The sequence below is a fragment of the Anopheles merus genome, chromosome 3L, assembly GCF_017562075.2.
Source record: "Anopheles merus strain MAF chromosome 3L, AmerM5.1, whole genome shotgun sequence".
NCBI classification, from domain to species: Eukaryota; Metazoa; Arthropoda; class Insecta; order Diptera; family Culicidae; genus Anopheles; species Anopheles merus.
The window spans coordinates 9,213,350-9,231,425 of NC_054085.1; the positions used below are offsets into that span (position 1 = coordinate 9,213,350).

The window sequence follows — 18,076 nt, forward strand, 5'->3', positions numbered from 1 at the left end:
GTTTTAAGTTTCTGTTTTCAAAGTCTGAAAATAGCTATCTCTTATTTGCCACTGATTGCGCTGCTGCTTTTGCGCACGGTTGTACCATGCTACATTACTCTATCGTTCTTTCCGCTTTCTTGTCACACACGTTCGTGTTCGGTTTTGTCGTACTTGATTTGTTGTGTTGTACAGTGATTAATAGGTAGGTATAAATAATGATCAACGATTATGTACATCGTAAGAAGCGTTTGCCTCACTGTTCATTGTGGGCTTACACAGCACTGTCATCGAAGTGCTGCTTGCGTTTGCTAGTTAGTTTGTGTACTTTTACATTCACTGCTTTCCACACATCCATTTCGCATTCTTCTTTTGTTGCTTTCTACAGTTACCTCTTCGCCTTCTTTCCTATACTTTTCATCTATGAAGCTTTCTGTTTTATCTTTCGCTCGCTTTTAAATATGTATATATAGGACTGTATATAATCTTCTTTATTTCCTTACATTTTCCGTTCGTCTCATAAGACTTTCATTGCAGAGTGCGTTGCCACGTTTGGTTTAAACTGCAAGCGAGCAGTGCTTGCCAATTGTCGACTGGCGTGGACGCAGCTCGGTTCAAAGTGATGCAAAGCAGCCTCAAAACGAAGTCAATCCAGTCTGATCGATGCATGAAATAATGTTCGAGCATTCCATTGATTCGTCGTGCTGGTTTCGTGGGCTCGTTTAGCAGATTAGTGTTATCTTTCCGATTCGGACGACACGATTACCGTGCAGCGTGGCGGGAAGTGTTTAGGTGCGAAGGAATTGCAAAGATGCCCCTTCCGAACCCAGCCCAAGGACGTAGTAATTCAAATAAATCGAAACATATCGCCCGCTTTGCTATCACGCGTTTTGCTCAGTTCTTAAGAAGCGAAGCTCTCGTTCCTATCCATGCTACTTAAACGTGGCCAAGTACCAAGGCGTCACGCTTTAACACTGAAGCTGAAGACATCTAAGTTAAACGGTTCCACTAAAGGGTTAAACAATTTGCGTAACAAAGTGCCTCAAACACACTGTACCAAATGGTGAGCGGTTCAATTTGTCTGTTTGAGGAATATAATCACTTTTGTTCAAGCAACACCGATTGCTGCTCCGATTTCCCGTCGGGCGATCGCTACCATCTCCTTATCACTCATCAGTCGAGATTTTGCCGTTACGCCGTGTACCTTTTTACTATTTCTTTCCTTTTTTGCTGATTGAATGGGTACAACGCTACAGCAACGGGTTACTTCATATCGCTTTTGCTACGCATCTGGTTTCTTTTGTACACAGCATTGTTTGTAGCACAACCACTCCCCGAAAGACAAAAAAAAGTAAAATAGCACTAAAATGCAAATGTTTTCCCCCCTTTTTTGCTAGCAAAACTTCTACACCCGATCGTGATAGATCGTTTATAGATAAAAAAAAAACATGTTCACTAAACAAACAGCCAATTGTGTGGACGTAGTACCGTACTACGGCAAGCAGATACGTGTGCTAGACGATTTAATTTCAGCTAAGTTTGACCGAAAGCAGCGCAGTAAAAAGCTCTAGCAATAATTGTACACTACTTTATGATTTCAATGTCTTTTTTTCTTCTTCTGTTTGCAATGATGTTTTCTAAACACATTATCATCTTCTGTTTTTTACTCACTCACTCACTCTTTTGCCCGAATTCTACCGACGTATCGCACGAACGTTCTGCCAATTGTTAACTAATTTGTGTGTGTTTTTTCTTTTCCTTTTGTTTTAGATGTAAAATTTAAGTTTTCATGTAACAATTTTAACAGCCCATTTTGTTTGTTTGTCGCCTTTTGTTCATCTGCTTAAGTTTTGTTTGACCCAATGAAATGGCTAGCGATGGATAATGCGTTTTATGGTATTGTTTTGTTCGATTCACATGTGTTGATTTGTTTCTTTAACTCTGTAATTTCTACATTGCTAGTACTTTTTTCATTTTACATTCCAAGTACTTCCTTTTTTGTTTTCTGTTTCTTGAGTTACACTTACAAACAGACATACAGTTTCGAGGTGTAGTTTTCAAGGATTTACCTTCCAGCATTAATGTTTTTTAGACTCATACCATTTTCTTTTGCGTCGAAAGAACAACAATGACATTTCGTATGCATGTGTTGGGTGTGTTTTGGGATGTGATTTGTTTTGCAGTAAAAGTGTGTGAAATTTTTTTTTGTGTGAGATTTTGGTGACGTGTGCAACCGTGTGTGTATGTGTGTGTATGTGTGTGTAGTAAAGTGTGTGTGTGTGTGTGTGTGATTTCTTGAGAGTGTATTTGTGTGTAGGTGAGTTGGTACTGTGAAAGCATTCGGGTGACATTGATAGCAGCAGTGGGAGCGATTTGGGGTTTGGTACTCCGGGTCATTTAATAATTTGCTTGTATGTATTGCATTCTACCTTGGCGTCTTAACCACACTAGACAGACAAAATCTACAGCGCATTTTGCTGATTGTACAACAACAATAAGCACCATTTGAGGTTTTGCTAGCTTACTGATCGAAAGCCATCCTCTCCAACATAGACACTCGCATACACACGCACACATACGGATACAGAATGGCGAACATGCGGTATGGGGAGTATGAATGATGGCGCCATGTGTTGTTCTAAAACTGGAGCCCGTTAGGAGCGATGAAAGGACAAGGAAGGGGTGGGGGGCTGGTGTGTTTTTTATCTGTTTTTTTTTTCGGGGAGATGGTGGAATAGCATCAATCCAGTTATCTTTGGCACTAAGGTCAAGACCGGGTCCATTTCGCGTCCCAAGGCTCAGTGAATAGTGCAACACGGCCGCTTGGTATCGAGTTAGTACACATCCAGCTAGTACACAGTTTGCAAAGCGCTGAGTTCAAAGCAAAAGTATCGGTCAGCTTAAAAAGGGAGGATGTGAGTAGTTATTTGCCATCATCCCCTTGCAAATCGATTTCCTTGACTTCAAGAGATGCCTCTGCTGTACTCTTTTACGAACTTTTACTACGACTAAGATCGTGGTGTAAATGCAAGTCACCGCGTTGCGTTTATAATGCGTGTTTGTGTGGTTGATTACACCTACCCTCCCGCAATGTCTCTCCGCGATGCCTTTTTTGTGGATTCGTACAAGACAACTGTTTGCAGCTCGAACAAGACACTGCTGCTATGGTTTTCTGCTCCAGCAGTGGTAGTAGTAGTAGTTGATATTAAGTAGTATGGGTAGTAGTTTATGCTTGCATTATTATTGATCAACTTCAAATCATCGTTTCATCCCTGACGGCTAGAATATCTCTGAATTACCGCGAATAAAGAACGTTGTTTCTCTTTCTCCTTTCCCTTGCTGATTAGAATCTCCTTTTATCATTGTTCGATGCATTAGTGTGCATATATGTGAGTGTGAGTGCTTTTGATTTTTCGTGTTTCGCTAGTAAATGCGAGCAGAAGGTTTCACTGAGGGGCAGCAGAGAAAAGAGAAAAGAAAGGATGAAGCGTTCAGAGGTGCGCTAGAGTCGCTATGCAAACAAAACTAAAACATATTAGCAGCAAGATATTTTGCAATCCAATAAACATAAAAAAATAACATACAACCCTAAACGAGAACGGTATCTCGAGAGTATCGCGAGATATCTTATCATGCGAGCGTAACATTAGTCAGTTCGGGTTAGTCTAGCGTAGAAATGCTGTGAGGGTTTTGCGATAGCGGGCAAACAAATCGCATCTATAATTGTAACTGGCAGTGAACTGTTGTAACCTAAGCAGGATAACAAACTCTACAGGTTTTGTGTAGCAAAGAAACAGATAGTGATGAACGAAACTGAAGCTGAACTACTGCAAGTATCCCTGACAGAGGAGTAAAGCTCAGTGCGGGTTCTTCAAAATGATGTAAATAAAATAGTACAATAATGAATAAAAAAGCATAGTAAAATTATGACCGTACGGGGAAGCTTAGTAGACCCAGCGTCCACTTTATAGCTGCTGTCAAACGGAAAAAAATAGAACAAGCGCCTTGGGCAAGCGTGACACAGGTGTCAAAGCCAAAAGGAGTGTCAAAGCCTTGCAGAACAGCGTGCAGGTGGAAGCAGACGTTGGTATTGGTGGTGATGATTGGTGGTGGTTGTGAAAAAACGGACGTTTCAAAAAGGAGACAATCCAATTTTGGAAACGGAAGAAACGAAAACGTACGATATGCGAGATCGTCTTCACTTCAGCTTATCAGCGGTAAGGTCGATCCCTTTTTCTGGTACTTCAGAATTATCCGGATCGCTAGCCGGCAGGGAAAGCAAATGCTATGCTTCTAAAAATATTAATGCTGTTGGTTTCGGCTCTAGGTTTGATTTCTTTGCTTCCACTACTAGAAAGGTGATGTCGTTCTTGTCGCGCGCCGCAAAACACTCCGCTATCAGTCGAGCGACGTCCTGAAACGATCGCCAAGGGGGAAAAGAGGAAACACATTTTGACTTAGTAATTCCAACGTTGGCTGGAAAGATGATGAGACCTACCTGATGATGCATTCCCTCCACCTTATTCCCGTCGACCTCCAGGATCAGCTGGCCTACCTCCAGTCCACCGGCATCGTACGCTGCTCCATGTTCCTGTAAGACGGAGAGGACAACAAGTTTAGATTTTGAGAACAAGCTTTTCAACAACTACAGTATAAGAAGCCTTTACGTACGTGGATGTTGATGATGCGTGGCAGCGGATGTTTCGTATTTGCGCCGCCCTCGATGGCGATGCCGAGGATTGGCTTCGATTTTTTAACGGTTATATGAAGATTTCCTCTATGATCAGGTACTATATGTGGTGGTTGATCTTGATTCTGTTCCAGCGACGATCCGTTCTGGTCCAAAGGCAGCCGTTGCATTGACTGGATACGGTTGTAGGCGAATTTGGCAAAAGAAGGTTGGAATGGAAGGCGAGGAAAAAAATTAAATTGAAACAATTTGTTACGAAAAAAACACGAAAAGGACATTGAAACATTTGTGCCAAAATTGCATCGATATGAATTATGGAGTACGATAAGCGGATGGACATGAGGTGTGGCAGGGTTTCTCCCCGTGCCAGAGAGTAACCAGCTTGTTTCGTATAAATACACTTAAATGTTGTAAGAAGGTTATAAATATATGAAATGCTGTATAGAACAAACAATAATACTCCAGAACGTTATCATACGTTATCGTTATGAATCGTGCTTTATATTTACTTAAGGAAATTAGATAATAAAAGTGAGATACTGTCGTTTAGTACACATACAAATGTAATTACTAATAACAAAGAAGTTATTCAAACTTGACAAAAAATAAGAATTAGAATTATAGTATTTTTCAAATTGCTGCTACTTTGATGAAGCACTAGAAATGGTGTTCTTTAGTATGGGAATGCTACTATCAGACACTACTTTAGTACGCAAACAAGTTCTAAAAGCCGATTAGATGGACTTTGTGGGAAGTGTTATACTCATTCTTCTACAGTTCTTTTTGGTATATGTGGTGAAATAGCCTTGAAGCGCAATTATAATTGTATGAGTGTTTGTGTACTTTTAGAAGACAGTTGATTACGATTGCATTTTCTGCAATGTGTACGGTATTTAAAGTTAAAGGATAGTAATGCTACAGCTCAACGGTATGAAAGCACAATGTTTGTACTAATAATCTACTTGTTATACATTTTAGTAAAGCACTACTACAGGACTACTGTAAGCCGTATCTGGTGATTTGTAGCCTTTGTGTTAATGTCTGTCACTGGGCGTGTATGTGTGTGTGTGTGTTTGTATGTATGTTTGGTTTCTGTGTTAACTTGTGGTTTTCTTATTTCCACCGTCGATTTATTTTTCATAATAGCGTTATCAACAAATGCTGCTACCGAGGCCAATGCTTAGCGAGGGACTAGAGTTAGCGATCGAATGAACAACGTTTCACATCCTAGCAGAACTGACAAACACGCACACACCGAAATACAGCCACACTAAAGACCTAATAGTAGCAACAGGAATGGAACTTTCTATCTGCCCCGGTGAACAACTGACACAGTTAATGCGTTCGGCAACGCGCAACATGAACCAAACATACACGAGTACAACAAGGTGCAAACATGATCGGTAGTTGTAGACTGCTGGGATAGCTACCCAGGGCTACGATTAACGTTTACGGCTTCTATACTGGTGAGTGAAAGAAGAGTGTATGGTTGTGTGGAAAATAGTTTTCCATTCGCTTGAGTAACGTAGTATCGTTTTCGCAGCATTTACGCTACGAAGCGTCGGGAAGGCACGTACGTACGGAGGTCGGCACAATAACGGCACACAGTACAGCAAGACACACAGATCTATTTACCTGATGCCGTCTGACACCCGGATCGGTTCCTAACAGTGTTCCTGCGCCTGCTCCGTCCTCATCATTCAAATCAAAACTTCTAGACAACTTTATCGACAATTCCTGGAGCGGCGTGTGTGTTTGTTGTTGTTGTGTGTTTGGGTTAAACCGCCGGATGGCATTTGTTTGATTTGATTTATTATTTCAGGAAAAAAGTTGGAAAGAAAGGAAAAAAAGAAAAGAATTGCACAAAAATGAAAAACCACTGTTCGTGTACGGAGGTAAACAGTAAAACGCAACACAAAGCAGTGAGGGCTTTTTTCTTTAAAAAATGATATTTTAAGAACAAAATAGCGATGAAAACTATAAATACAAAACTCTGCTCTCGGACAACTGTAAAGCATAGGCAAACTAGAAGCATATAATGAACAACAAATGAACAAAGAACCAACAAACGACGATCCGAAACAAATGAACATTCAACCTGTCACATACAAAAACAAAAACAGAGAGCAGAACATGAAATAAAAGATGAAAAACAAGGCTAAACAAAATTAAATAAAAGCAAAACAGAAGAAACAACACTGTAACATAATGGTAAACAAATACAATTAGAAAATATACTTGACAGTAACAAACGATAAGCAAACTACACTAATTTTCGATTGACTCATGGAGGGGTTCATGTTACGAGTCTTATGGCTATTAGTTTTAATACCGGTATATTTCTTTATTGGTTTGTTTTTTCGTTCTCCAATGTCTAGAATAGTTCGTTTAGAAAAAAATCCTCTTTGTGCTTTTCCTTCTTTAATTACTTCATACTCTACTGAACTAATGTTTCATGGTGTCAATGTTTTCTGTTGGTGTATTTGTACAGAATATACACTATCAGCGGATTGATAGTGTAAATACTTAGCAGTTTTCTTTATTGGAATGTGATTAGTTTTCCTTTGCTTGGTTTCGTTTCAATCCTTGATACTATGAGAAAGGTGCCCCATGCTTGCAATGTAGTGCAGAAAAGAATACACTTGAATACAATGGTGGTAGCAAGTGGGAAAGTTGGCCATATTAGGTAATCGATTTGAAAGGGAAGTAAGAAGAAACCAAAAACAAAAGAAGACGGTGTATAAATATAAAGATGGTGCTTTGGGATGACGATTTTGACTGACGGTTGCTCGTCATGAAAGTGTCCATTTATATAAATATAGATTTTTTTCTTATTACAGTTTTTTGGATGAGACTGTTTCTGTGCGATTTTGTTGCAGCAAAATTCAATACAGCTTTTCAAACAATGCTACGCAGTGAAAGTAATTCGAAACAATGTACGAAACGCATGCAGTGTGCGATAAAAAAGAGAGAAAATCTACGCTCTAGCTAACTACACATCGAATTCGAGAGGCCACCTCATTCCTACGGCGAATAAGTAAGTATAGAAATAAAGCAAACAAAAAACTGTGAATGTGAAAATTTAAGATACAAATCAACTACAAAGTAGTATAATAGAGTTAAATCAATGAATTAAATAATGCATAACACGTGGTAAGTGTTTCTTTAGTACTTTTAAGAAAATTGTCGAAGAAAATACGAATAAAAATGGGAACGGCAAATCAACCGATAGGCAGATTCGTATAACAACATAGAAAACTGTCATACATACTTATAAAAATGGACACAATTCGTGCTTCGTAATACTGATTTATGAAGGTGCATCTAAGAAATGCAACCGTTAGAGGCGCAAATTAAACGCAAGATGAAACACACATAACAGTACAGAAGGGAGGTGAAAATGGTTGGATTTAGTTGTTGTGGTTTTGATTATTCAAACTTTTGAAAATGAGAGTGCTTTTATTTCGATCATTGCAGTAATAACAGTTTAAACTGGATAATGCGATAGTCTAATAATATAGAAACAATCAATTTTCCAATCCACTGAGTATTTAGAAACATAATTTTCGTGGAAAATAACAAGTAAAAATAACAACAGGGTATTTAATAGAATATGAAAGTGGAACAAAACATTATACATAACGAAAAGAGTGATACAATTGCAAGAGAAAGACAAACATTGACAAAAGACGAACAACTTTGATCGAAATAGAGCAACATATGTGATTTTAGAGGTAGAAGTGATTCAAAGAGGTAGAGAGAATCAATCAAAAAATGAGACAACAAAAACAACAAAACAAAAGAACACAACCAGTTCTCCAAGAGGGGAGCATACCCAGGAAAGAAAGAAAGAAAATCAACGCAAGAAATGTAACAGGAGATTTAGAAGTTTAAAGTATGTTAGAGGTTGCACTTACGAGAGGTCTTCCCCAGTACCAAGATTTGACTCGTTGCGTTAAACCACCTAAATGTGATCGTATTCCATCTAAGTAGCTTCCCTGTAAGTTGGCGGGCGAATTTATTAAAAATAAAGCATGTCCATACCATGAGGCTACCACAGAACGGATGTGACCGGCGACAAATGGCGAAACGGACGGCGAAAGTGCACTTTGTTTGTTTTGATTAAGATTCCCTTTATGCAATCTGATCTCATCTGATCAATCAATCAATCTTTTTTTGTTATACAGACATGTTTTGTTGAACGACAATCAAATGAATGATAAATCTACAAGATTCTTACGTACTAATCGATTCTATCGAAGAAATGTAAAGAAAGTACCCGTGGAAATGAGTAGGACTATAGAGTTTGAGCTAATTATTGGTAAAAAAAGACTATCATACCTTAACAGTGTAATAATACTAGGTTATAAATTTAGAAACGTTCTAGCTGATGTATACATATTGCGTCTGGATTCTTACACCACGAGCCTATGTTGTGGTCGCTAATTGCTTAACGTACTTCAACGTTAAGAAAAGCCTAATTAATAAAAGTGTTCAAATTTTGACGCAAAAGGTAACTATGGTTTCGATCTACAACGTATGAACTCTCTAAATATGTCTCGAATGTATAAAGGAAAAGGTACGCTGAGTTTGGATTCATATTAACAACACATTTGAATGATGAGAGGTATAGAGAGAGAGAGAGAGAGAGAGGAAGAAGATGGCACCAGTACACAACGTAAAACGGCAAACGGAAAATGATGTGGAGAGACGAAACTTACCTGATCCTATGCGGGTGCATTGCAGGTTGAAATAGAAGTTAATAATTACATTGCACAAGTTTCGATCGTTCGATCCACACTTACCGAGTCGTAATCTGCCCTAGATAGCTGAGTCTCGCTTCCTCTCCTGGGTCGTGTAGGATCATTGTAGTCCTGCTCGGTTGTAAGCACAGCGGTCACCGGTACACCAAAGCGTACAAGAAGAGAAACACAAAAGAAAAGACATCGTTTTATCAGTAAACTGGTGAACAATGTTCCAATACGGTCATTTATACTGCAAGAGACACACCGTCCCGGCAGTGTGAGAAGCGCATGAGTGATAAAGACAACGAAAAAAGAAAGAAACCCGTGTAAACAATAACTCAACAAGTGATGTGAAAATTGATTGTGAAGGCGACATATTTGGATCACAGACTTTGCAAAACAAAACGATTTGCCGAAGAGAGAGACAGAGAGAGAAATATAGAAAGAGAGAAATACATAGATAAGAAAGGGGTGTCGTGACGTGTCATGTCGGGTGTCAACAATGATTCACAGACATCGCCGATCAGATGCATAAACGGGACGTACGGCAAGGGACGATAACGATGGCGAGAAATGGCTAGTGTATGGGCTAGTGTTGTTTTCTATTGGTGTGTTGTTGGCGTGTGTTGTTCGTTGGTTTACATTTCGGCTGGTTGTTTTGTTGTAGAGATTTTTGTTATTTGTTTGATAAATTGTTAGCTACCGACACACTTAGAGTCGCTACACTAGAGATATAATTATTTGATTAGATCATTTAGAGAGCGTTTCTATAAACTAGTACTAATACGGGAGGAAAGTAAGGTATAACGTTTAGCTCTGACGTCATTGGTGAGCTAGAAAACAGGGACACTGAGAGCTCTGGGAATGTGTTCTTGTGTGCGGGAAGATAATCGGTAAATGTTAAATGGTAGACTTGTATAACTTAATTTAGAATAGTTTGCAAATTGTTGTTAGTTTTGAGAACAAATTAGAAAATCAAATTACTTGATTGAAAAAGACTAGAAAGTATAAGAAAATAATGAAAAGTTTATAAATGAGACAAAAATGAGGCAGAAGAATTGAGAGAAAAACTAACAATATGGAAAAACCAGTTCCTACCCTTCCCTGACAGAGTGCATAACGTAATTCAGATGGAACGCAAACAAAACCGAAAAAGGGCTAACTAAAACGAGTAGTTAAACGAAAGAGAGAGAAAGATAGAGAGAAAACGAGAAAAAAAGAAGAACAAATGCAATTAAAAGAACAACACAATCACCTTATTCTTCAACTGTTTAACGACGTCGCTAGACGAGGAGGATATTTTGTGGCGGTTCAGATGATGCAGGCCACCGAGGGCCGCCGACGGGCCGCCGGCAAAGTTCAGCCGGTTGGGCGTTACCGTGAGAGGATTATGCGGAATGTCGGCCAACGATGCGTTCAAGTGACGGGACGAGGCGTGATGGTGTAGGATCGGTCCTGCCGACATCGGCCGGTACGGTAGCGGCGCGGGCGGGCTGGATGCAAAAACCCCGCAAAAACCCGTGTCATACCCCCCCCCAAGATATATTGTAATGAGCCCCATTCCAACCCCCCCCCCCCCCCCCGGCCCAGGACATTTGCATTTCAATGTGTCCGAGTGTGGGTTTTCGAAATGAAAAGAAACACGCGTGTGTTTGGAGTTAAAAATGAGGGGGGGAAATAGAGAAAAAACAAAACAAATAACAGTGGAATCACAAACACACACGCACACCCATACCCGCACGCCATTGAAACGCGTTAAGTTAAAGGAATGAAGGGAAAAAGAGAAAAGAAAGAAAGAAAAACACGCGTTAAGTTACTGCGGATATGCTGGAACCCCCCACACCATCATCACCACCACCGCCGCAATGGTTCCATTTCAAAATCGTGATCGTGTGTGTACCGATTGCGAATGTCCGGCATCGTCGATGCCAATCCGAGGCCAGAGTCTTCTGCGGGACTGCGACCGGTCGCTTCTATTACTTCCAGATCCGTTTCAGACACCTGGAAAAGTGGGGCGATTGGATGGAAAGGATGGGGACATTCGTTCACTTAAGTGGTTACGTACGTACGCGAGGGCGCGTTAAAGTGGTGGCTCTGTTTTTTTTTTTCAATGCAAATACTATTACCCGTCCACCCCGTTCTGTTGGAGGTGGACGTTCGGTTATGAGGATAGCAAAGATGTCTAGCACTACTACTTGGTACAGGCTACGAGCGGCAGGCGCGCATGTGTATCTTAACTGTGTACTAACGAGCGAGCGAGCGAGCGAGCAAGAGATATGTATATAGAGAGAAGAAGAGAGATAGTGTACATGTGTGTATGAGTGTGAGTCTACGCTAGAATTAAAAGTGACTGTTTTCATTCTAGGATTGGCGAGAGATAGATAAACAAGAGAACCTTCAAACTGCAAACTGACAGCTACTTCTAGATAGCTAGTAGAAGTGGAATGAAAAGAAAAAAGGCAGACTAGTAAACAAGAGCAGCTAACTACGAGAGGTATTTTCAAGAAAGAAACAAGCAAGAGGCGTAAGAAATATGGTACAATACGGAGGGCAAATCTATGAGGCTTTAAAGAAAAAACAAAGAAAAAAAATCATCCACTAATTGCTACGGCGATCTAGGACTGTATCGCAGGGGTAGAGTGTATGCGTCAGAACAGGCCGGTTCTGATAAAGGTGTTAGTGGAGAAAAATTATATGGAGAAAATAGTACTAAGGGAAATTATGAGCTAAGTGTTGAGGGACGATACCACAAGTGGGACGATTCTACTGTGTTAAAGGCTCCCCTTTTGGTTTCGAGACAATAAATGATCTGAAGTCGTATAAGATTTAGACGAAAGTTAAAATCAAAATTGTGAATGATTTTTAAATAGTCTTCCAAAATAAATTCATATTACAAAAACTGAGATAGTAGCATCCTCTATCGGCGAGTAGCGTAAACCTCAAAATGAAATATTTCACCGACTTGTTTAATTCTGTTATGTGTCTTTTTTCCAGAAAAATATCAGAATTAATATAAAATATTTTAAAAGTATTCACGAGATCCAAAACCAAGATATGACGTTCATTAAACGTTAGTGTTAGCTATGGTCTTGAAGATATACAACAACCGTCCATAAATAGAAAGCCATACGATTGTTGGTCGATCGTCCAATTATCAAAATTTTCCGTGACTCACACAATGGCCCAGGGCATTGCACCAAACAAAACTGTTCTGGTCAGTTTTGCCATGTCAATAAACTTCTGAGCGATCGAAACATCTAAATACCGCTCAGTTTAATTTAACTTTTAATGTATTCTCAGGCGCACAACATGATTGATTTCAAATACACATCTCACACACCCAGGCAGGCCCAGCTCGTCCACGCCGCGTCATTATTATCAAGAAAACATTATCAAAAAATCAACCACCCCGAACGATGTCATCAGCCCACGGTCCACGGCCCATCGGGAACAACAAACTCGCAGCCGCCCATTCTGTGCGCCCATCACTGTTGGATGTTGTTTTTTCCCTTCCCGATTGGCCACTGGGACGCGCCATTTGCTTTGTTTCGTTGCAGCCCGTAGAATGCGATAAGCGATCGATTGTTGTTGTTGTTTTTGGGATGGATGCATCATCTACCGCCGCCCGACCGACCCATAAGCGGCCGGTGATAAGTACAACTTGTTCGAGCATGTGCATGTGCATCCGGAAGGGATGCGGTGTCGAGCCCCGAAACATGGTTGGTACTGGCGCCACCAACGCCACATGACGGTGGCCGCCGGTACCGCCTGCCAGTCCGAGCGAGAGATTACAAGTAATCCTTCCATAAATAATCGCTCAGCAAATAAAGCGCGATGCGCGCTGCTTCGGGACCCGGGTACAACACGTTGCCCGTGGGTGGTGTAATTTATGGTACAGGACCGCGCCTTCGGCTGTTTGAATATTGATGAGCATTATCGGACGGCGTGTGTGTGAGGGGTGAGTTTTTATGTTCATATTGAGATTTAAATTGAAAGAAAGTATGTGACGCATAAAGTTGCATTTGGTGTACTCAAGAGCTATTCGGTGGCATGATTTATATCAGTTTACATAAAACGTATTAAATATATATACAAATACATAAATACATATACCTATATTATCTATAGAATGTGTACAGTATTTGATCGATCTTTGAACTATTGAATTACATTTGATCTAACAAAAACCAATTCCAGCATCACAAAGAAAAGTCGTGAATTGCACCATTGTGACAAATGTAACAAATTCTAGCGCCGCCATTTTCTTCTATACAATTCACCCCTTCCCTTACTACACGCTGCTTCAGGGGCGATAAAAAACTACCACAAAAAAAAACGTCCTTTTCAAATAAGAGGGGAAACGAACCACTCCAAAAGCAAACGGCGCCTTCTCATTCGACGAAACTTTCTCCCAATCCACGTCGAGAGAGTTCATGTTTTTTCCCTTTGTTTACTTTTTTTGTTAGAAAAGGGGAACTGCTGGCTGCGGTAGATTTTTTATGTTTACGCTTACGCAATCGGGCCAATGCGTGCGCGTTTACGTTTCTAGGGAGTACATAAAGCATGAAAAAAATGCTCAACTTCTCCTTCTTAACTACACGCAACAGCACGCAATAGCAGCAGAGCAGCAGGCGGGCACGCTTCCAGGCAACGATTCAAACTCACGGCAACGAGCCCCGCTTGCTATGTATAAAAGTAAAAAAAGAACTGCTTCTCCGACCCTTCTCCATCCCGACAGCAGTTCGTACGTGGAAAGGGGCGCCGTACAGACACTCACACACCGTAGCACCAAAACACTGGAAGGATAATGTGCGACCATAAATAAATGTAGATGGTTGGTAGTGTTGGGGTGTGTATTTTTTTTCTTCTGTGGGTTCGTTCCATCCATCCATCCATTTCGTTCTGTTCTGCGCTGCTCCCTTCCAGAACCGGCTGCACGGCTGCGAGTGCGTACAGATGTCCCCTTTTTCGGATGGCGATTGAAGCGCTCACACGAAGGGCTGCTGTAGGGGAAGCAAGGGGCAACCGTTTCTCTCGACCGTGTGCGATAAAGTACGTGTGCGTGTGTTTTTTTGTGCTTAGTTTTGTTCGTTCATTTCCTCTTTTTTCGTACTCTCATCGCTTATTTATTCCGCCTCCTTCCCGAACGCGCCATTGCGTGCGCCTGTGTCTATTCTATCCCCCGTTGGCTCGCCGTGCTCCAGTTTGTTTGTGGCGAGAGATTGCGCGAGAGAGAAAGCGAGAGAGCGCAACCGATAATGGCGGCCGCCAGCGAGGTGCGCCGCCATGAGGGGGAGCTTTTTTTCTCGCAACAACCTCCCTCCCAACGCAACCAAACAAAAATAGCAAATGGCGCCATTCGGCAAACAGTGCGGACTCCATCATAAAAATGAGGGGAGCCTAGAATTTTCGTACGGGAAAGGGAAGTTCCTTTTTCTGAGTTTTTTTTATTTTATTTTTCTTTTTCATAGATTGGATCATTTTATGTCGAGTTTTAGCTTATTTTTTTCCTATGCTTTGTCTGTTTATATTGTTGGCGTTATTTATGCTGCGTAAATGAAATAAATAATGCATCACCATGGCGACCAGAATAGAGAGTGGAAACGTGTTATGCAGGAAGCACATGTTTATAAACCAGAATACGAGGATATGTTATAATTTTATGTTGTTCACTGATGTTTATTAAATTGAATCATTTCAATGTATTATTTAAGATTGTTGGTTAAAAATAATCGGTGATAATAGTCGTTGATCTAGGGGTTAGTTTGAATGTTAATAATGAGATAGTTTAAAAGGTTTTCGTAGCACAAATATGCTGGCCAATTATATATGAATAAATAGATAAATAAAAATATATTCTTAATTTTTTTCTTTGCTATCTTTATGTTTGAACATTATTACATAAAATTACACTTAATTCTAGCATTAAATTGTAACTTAAGCCAAAAGAAAATTGCTCTGTTCCCCATGCCTTCGGTTATTCGCCCAGCCTAACGACGGGGGAGGAAAAAAACCGCTTCCTTACGGGTCGTTTACTCTGTCGACGACTATCCCCAGAATTTTGCTGATTGCTCCGGCTTGGTTAGACGATTTCCTTTCTGGATTTTCTCTGCTTCTTTTGCTACCACTAGCTGGGGTATGAGTTTTCCCTTGACGCAAGTGTGCAATGTGCGAAGAAAATAAAAAGCCCCGAGGGAGTATTCTGTGGCGGCGGTTACGAGTGGCGAGGCAAATGTCTATCCACTCTTCTTTTCACGGGTACAGCTCACAAAAACAAGGAAGAAAAAGGCCCACTGGGTGGTTAGTGGGATGGGGGCGCACTCTGATGCTATTTTTTTTCTTTCGTGCAGCCAAAATATTCTCTCCATTTTTCCGTTGATCATAGCGATATGTATTAAAGCACGTGTGTTAGTGTATGTGAAAGTTGTTTACTTTCATTTCCCATTTCTTTGACTATTTCCCCATTCTTCTTTGCTTCCGAACGCTCCGCTGCAGTGCGTTATCTGCGTTTGTTTAATCGGGTTTGATTACAGTGAAATGAAGCTGACCGTCCAGCCATTGGGAAGGGCCTAATAGCCAACACTACTGCGAGGGTGAAATTATGAGTGTAAATAATCCACACATCTCCCACAAACGCACACACACGCGTGTTTCTGATCGGAAACCATCATCGTCGTCAACATCATCATGAGAAAAAAAGCATCAGTTTCGTACGGGAAAGTACGTAAAATCGTGCCCCATCACGACAGCTACGGGACTCACAAATGCCGGCCACTTTAAAACCCGGGATTGTAGTGCTAGTCCGGGGCTGCCACACAAGTGTGTTGTTTTTACACGCTGACAAAATATATTTATTTTCATTAATTTGTCTCTCGCCGGGCTCGCTAGGCGCGGCAATGCCCGTAATGCGCCTGCTAAAAACCATCCGGGTGTCCAGGGCGGAGTCGTTAAAGTGCATTTTAAAAGCAATTAAAGCCCAGTAGCCGCAGGCGCACTTTTGCGTAGAGCAGCTGGGTCCGAACAATAACAAGCGGACCTTAGCGACACAGACACACACACACACACACACCCGGTCGGGCGGGCTCCCGGGCCCGGTGGACGTGCGCGTCACACGTTGGTTTTTTTTCAGGCGAGACTTACACGGCGAATGAAATGAGCAATCGCTTTAGCGAATAATTATGTCTTTAGTAAGTGAGAGCATTTGCATCAGGCTGATTATGCTAATAACGAACATAAACATTCTTAAAAGTGAATGATGTTGTGTGTGACGGAATTGGTTTAATACAAAAATGATTATTTATTAAGTGTGTACGGCAATTGCTGTTAGCATCGAATTTCATTTCGATCCATAATAAAGATGCCTTTAAAAGTGTTTAAAGTAAGCACTTGGAAGGAAAATTATAAATTTTATTTATTTTTGAACCGACGTACAATCATGTCTAATCGGCAAACTTATACAGGTATTCTCCGATATAAAAGCTGTTAATGCCTACCTCGAATATTAGCGAAAATCGAATTTTGAGGTTTTCAGTCAAATTACAGTTAAGTTTCGTGTAATTTTGCTTGAAGTGGTAGGTGTCAGAAAATAAATTAGTTATTTGTTCTGATTTCAAATGAAAATTACAATTTTGTGCCTTTTAAAATGATTTTTAAAATTTGAAGAAAAGAGAATTTATTTGGCAATTTTACATTTGATGTGTCAATTCGATATAATTTGCTCAAAAATGTCAAATTAAGAAAATAGCGTATAGCGAAATTGCGTACATCGAGTAAGGCGTATATCGGAGAATATCTTTATTTAATTATCGGAGCATATACACAGGACTCAAACATTAAATATGACGCATTAATTATTAAATTAAAAAAAAAACTATAAATATTAAATTTTCCTGGCGAAACGACGCAAGCAAGGCGATTCTTCGATTAATCCTAGTCATGGCACCAATGTCGACAAAAATCCTAGTCATGGCACCAATAATGCTATTCAATTGGCTTTTAATAGACCCAACATTCTCATACCGAAAGAAATGTGCCATATAGACATATACAGATGAAGATAACAAAAAACTACAATAAATACATATCTAAGCATTCATTTTTCGCATTTTGAATTTTGTAACTCATGAAATATGCCGTCTGGAAATTCATGTCACTTTGGTGGATTCAGACTTTTGTGTGATGGAGCATGTAATGAAATTATAAATCGAATACACACAGATAATTTAGATATTTAATCGATTGACCATTTTCATCAAGTCTTCTTGTTCACTAATGTCTTTTACTTCCAGTACATTAAGGATTTACCAAATATTTGATCGTTAATTATTAATACGGTGAATATTTAATAATTTTATTACCACGATATAGTGATTTTTGCTTTTTACCGAAAGCATTGATAGTATGGTTTGCCTTTTCGTCAAAATAATCTGATAATATTGCACGCGTAACATGAACGAAAGCGTTGAAATTCTTTATCCAAATACAAATTTCATGTTAAGCTTTCATAAATACTTAACTGTGTTGAGAAATACGAAACAGACAAACAGACATTATTTCCTTTCAAAATATTTTAAGAAAAAAAAACGTAATTCATTCATATTTCATATTACATATTTCATATGACAGGAAAAAAGAGACACATTAATGTATAGTTGCCAAATAG

The 18,076-nt window shown here is 40.0% G+C and overlaps 1 protein-coding gene across 5 annotated transcripts in view; it reads right to left on the reverse strand.

The window, feature by feature from the left end:
- Positions 1-2,187: 2,187 nt before the first annotated feature.
- LOC121598689 overlaps positions 2,188-18,076 on the reverse strand; it is an 87,635-nt gene continuing 71,746 nt past the window's right edge. For 3 of the 5 annotated variants that reach the window (XM_041925901.1, XM_041925900.1, XM_041925898.1), the window contains exons 13-20: positions 11,315-11,415; positions 10,670-10,907; positions 9,475-9,543; positions 9,391-9,396; positions 8,587-8,667; positions 4,651-4,842; positions 4,478-4,570; positions 2,188-4,393 (exon numbers count right to left, since the gene is read on the reverse strand). In XM_041925901.1, the coding sequence (XP_041781835.1) occupies positions 4,265-4,393; positions 4,478-4,570; positions 4,651-4,842; positions 8,587-8,667; positions 9,391-9,396; positions 9,475-9,543; positions 10,670-10,907; positions 11,315-11,415 (909 nt within the window). In that variant the 3' untranslated portion in view covers positions 2,188-4,264. Of the gene's footprint in view, positions 4,394-4,477; positions 4,571-4,650; positions 4,843-6,304; positions 6,407-8,586; positions 8,668-9,390; positions 9,397-9,474; positions 9,544-10,669; positions 10,908-11,314; positions 11,416-18,076 lie in introns of all 5 variants that reach the window. The other 2 variants (XM_041925897.1, XM_041925899.1) reach the window with 2 other exon arrangements.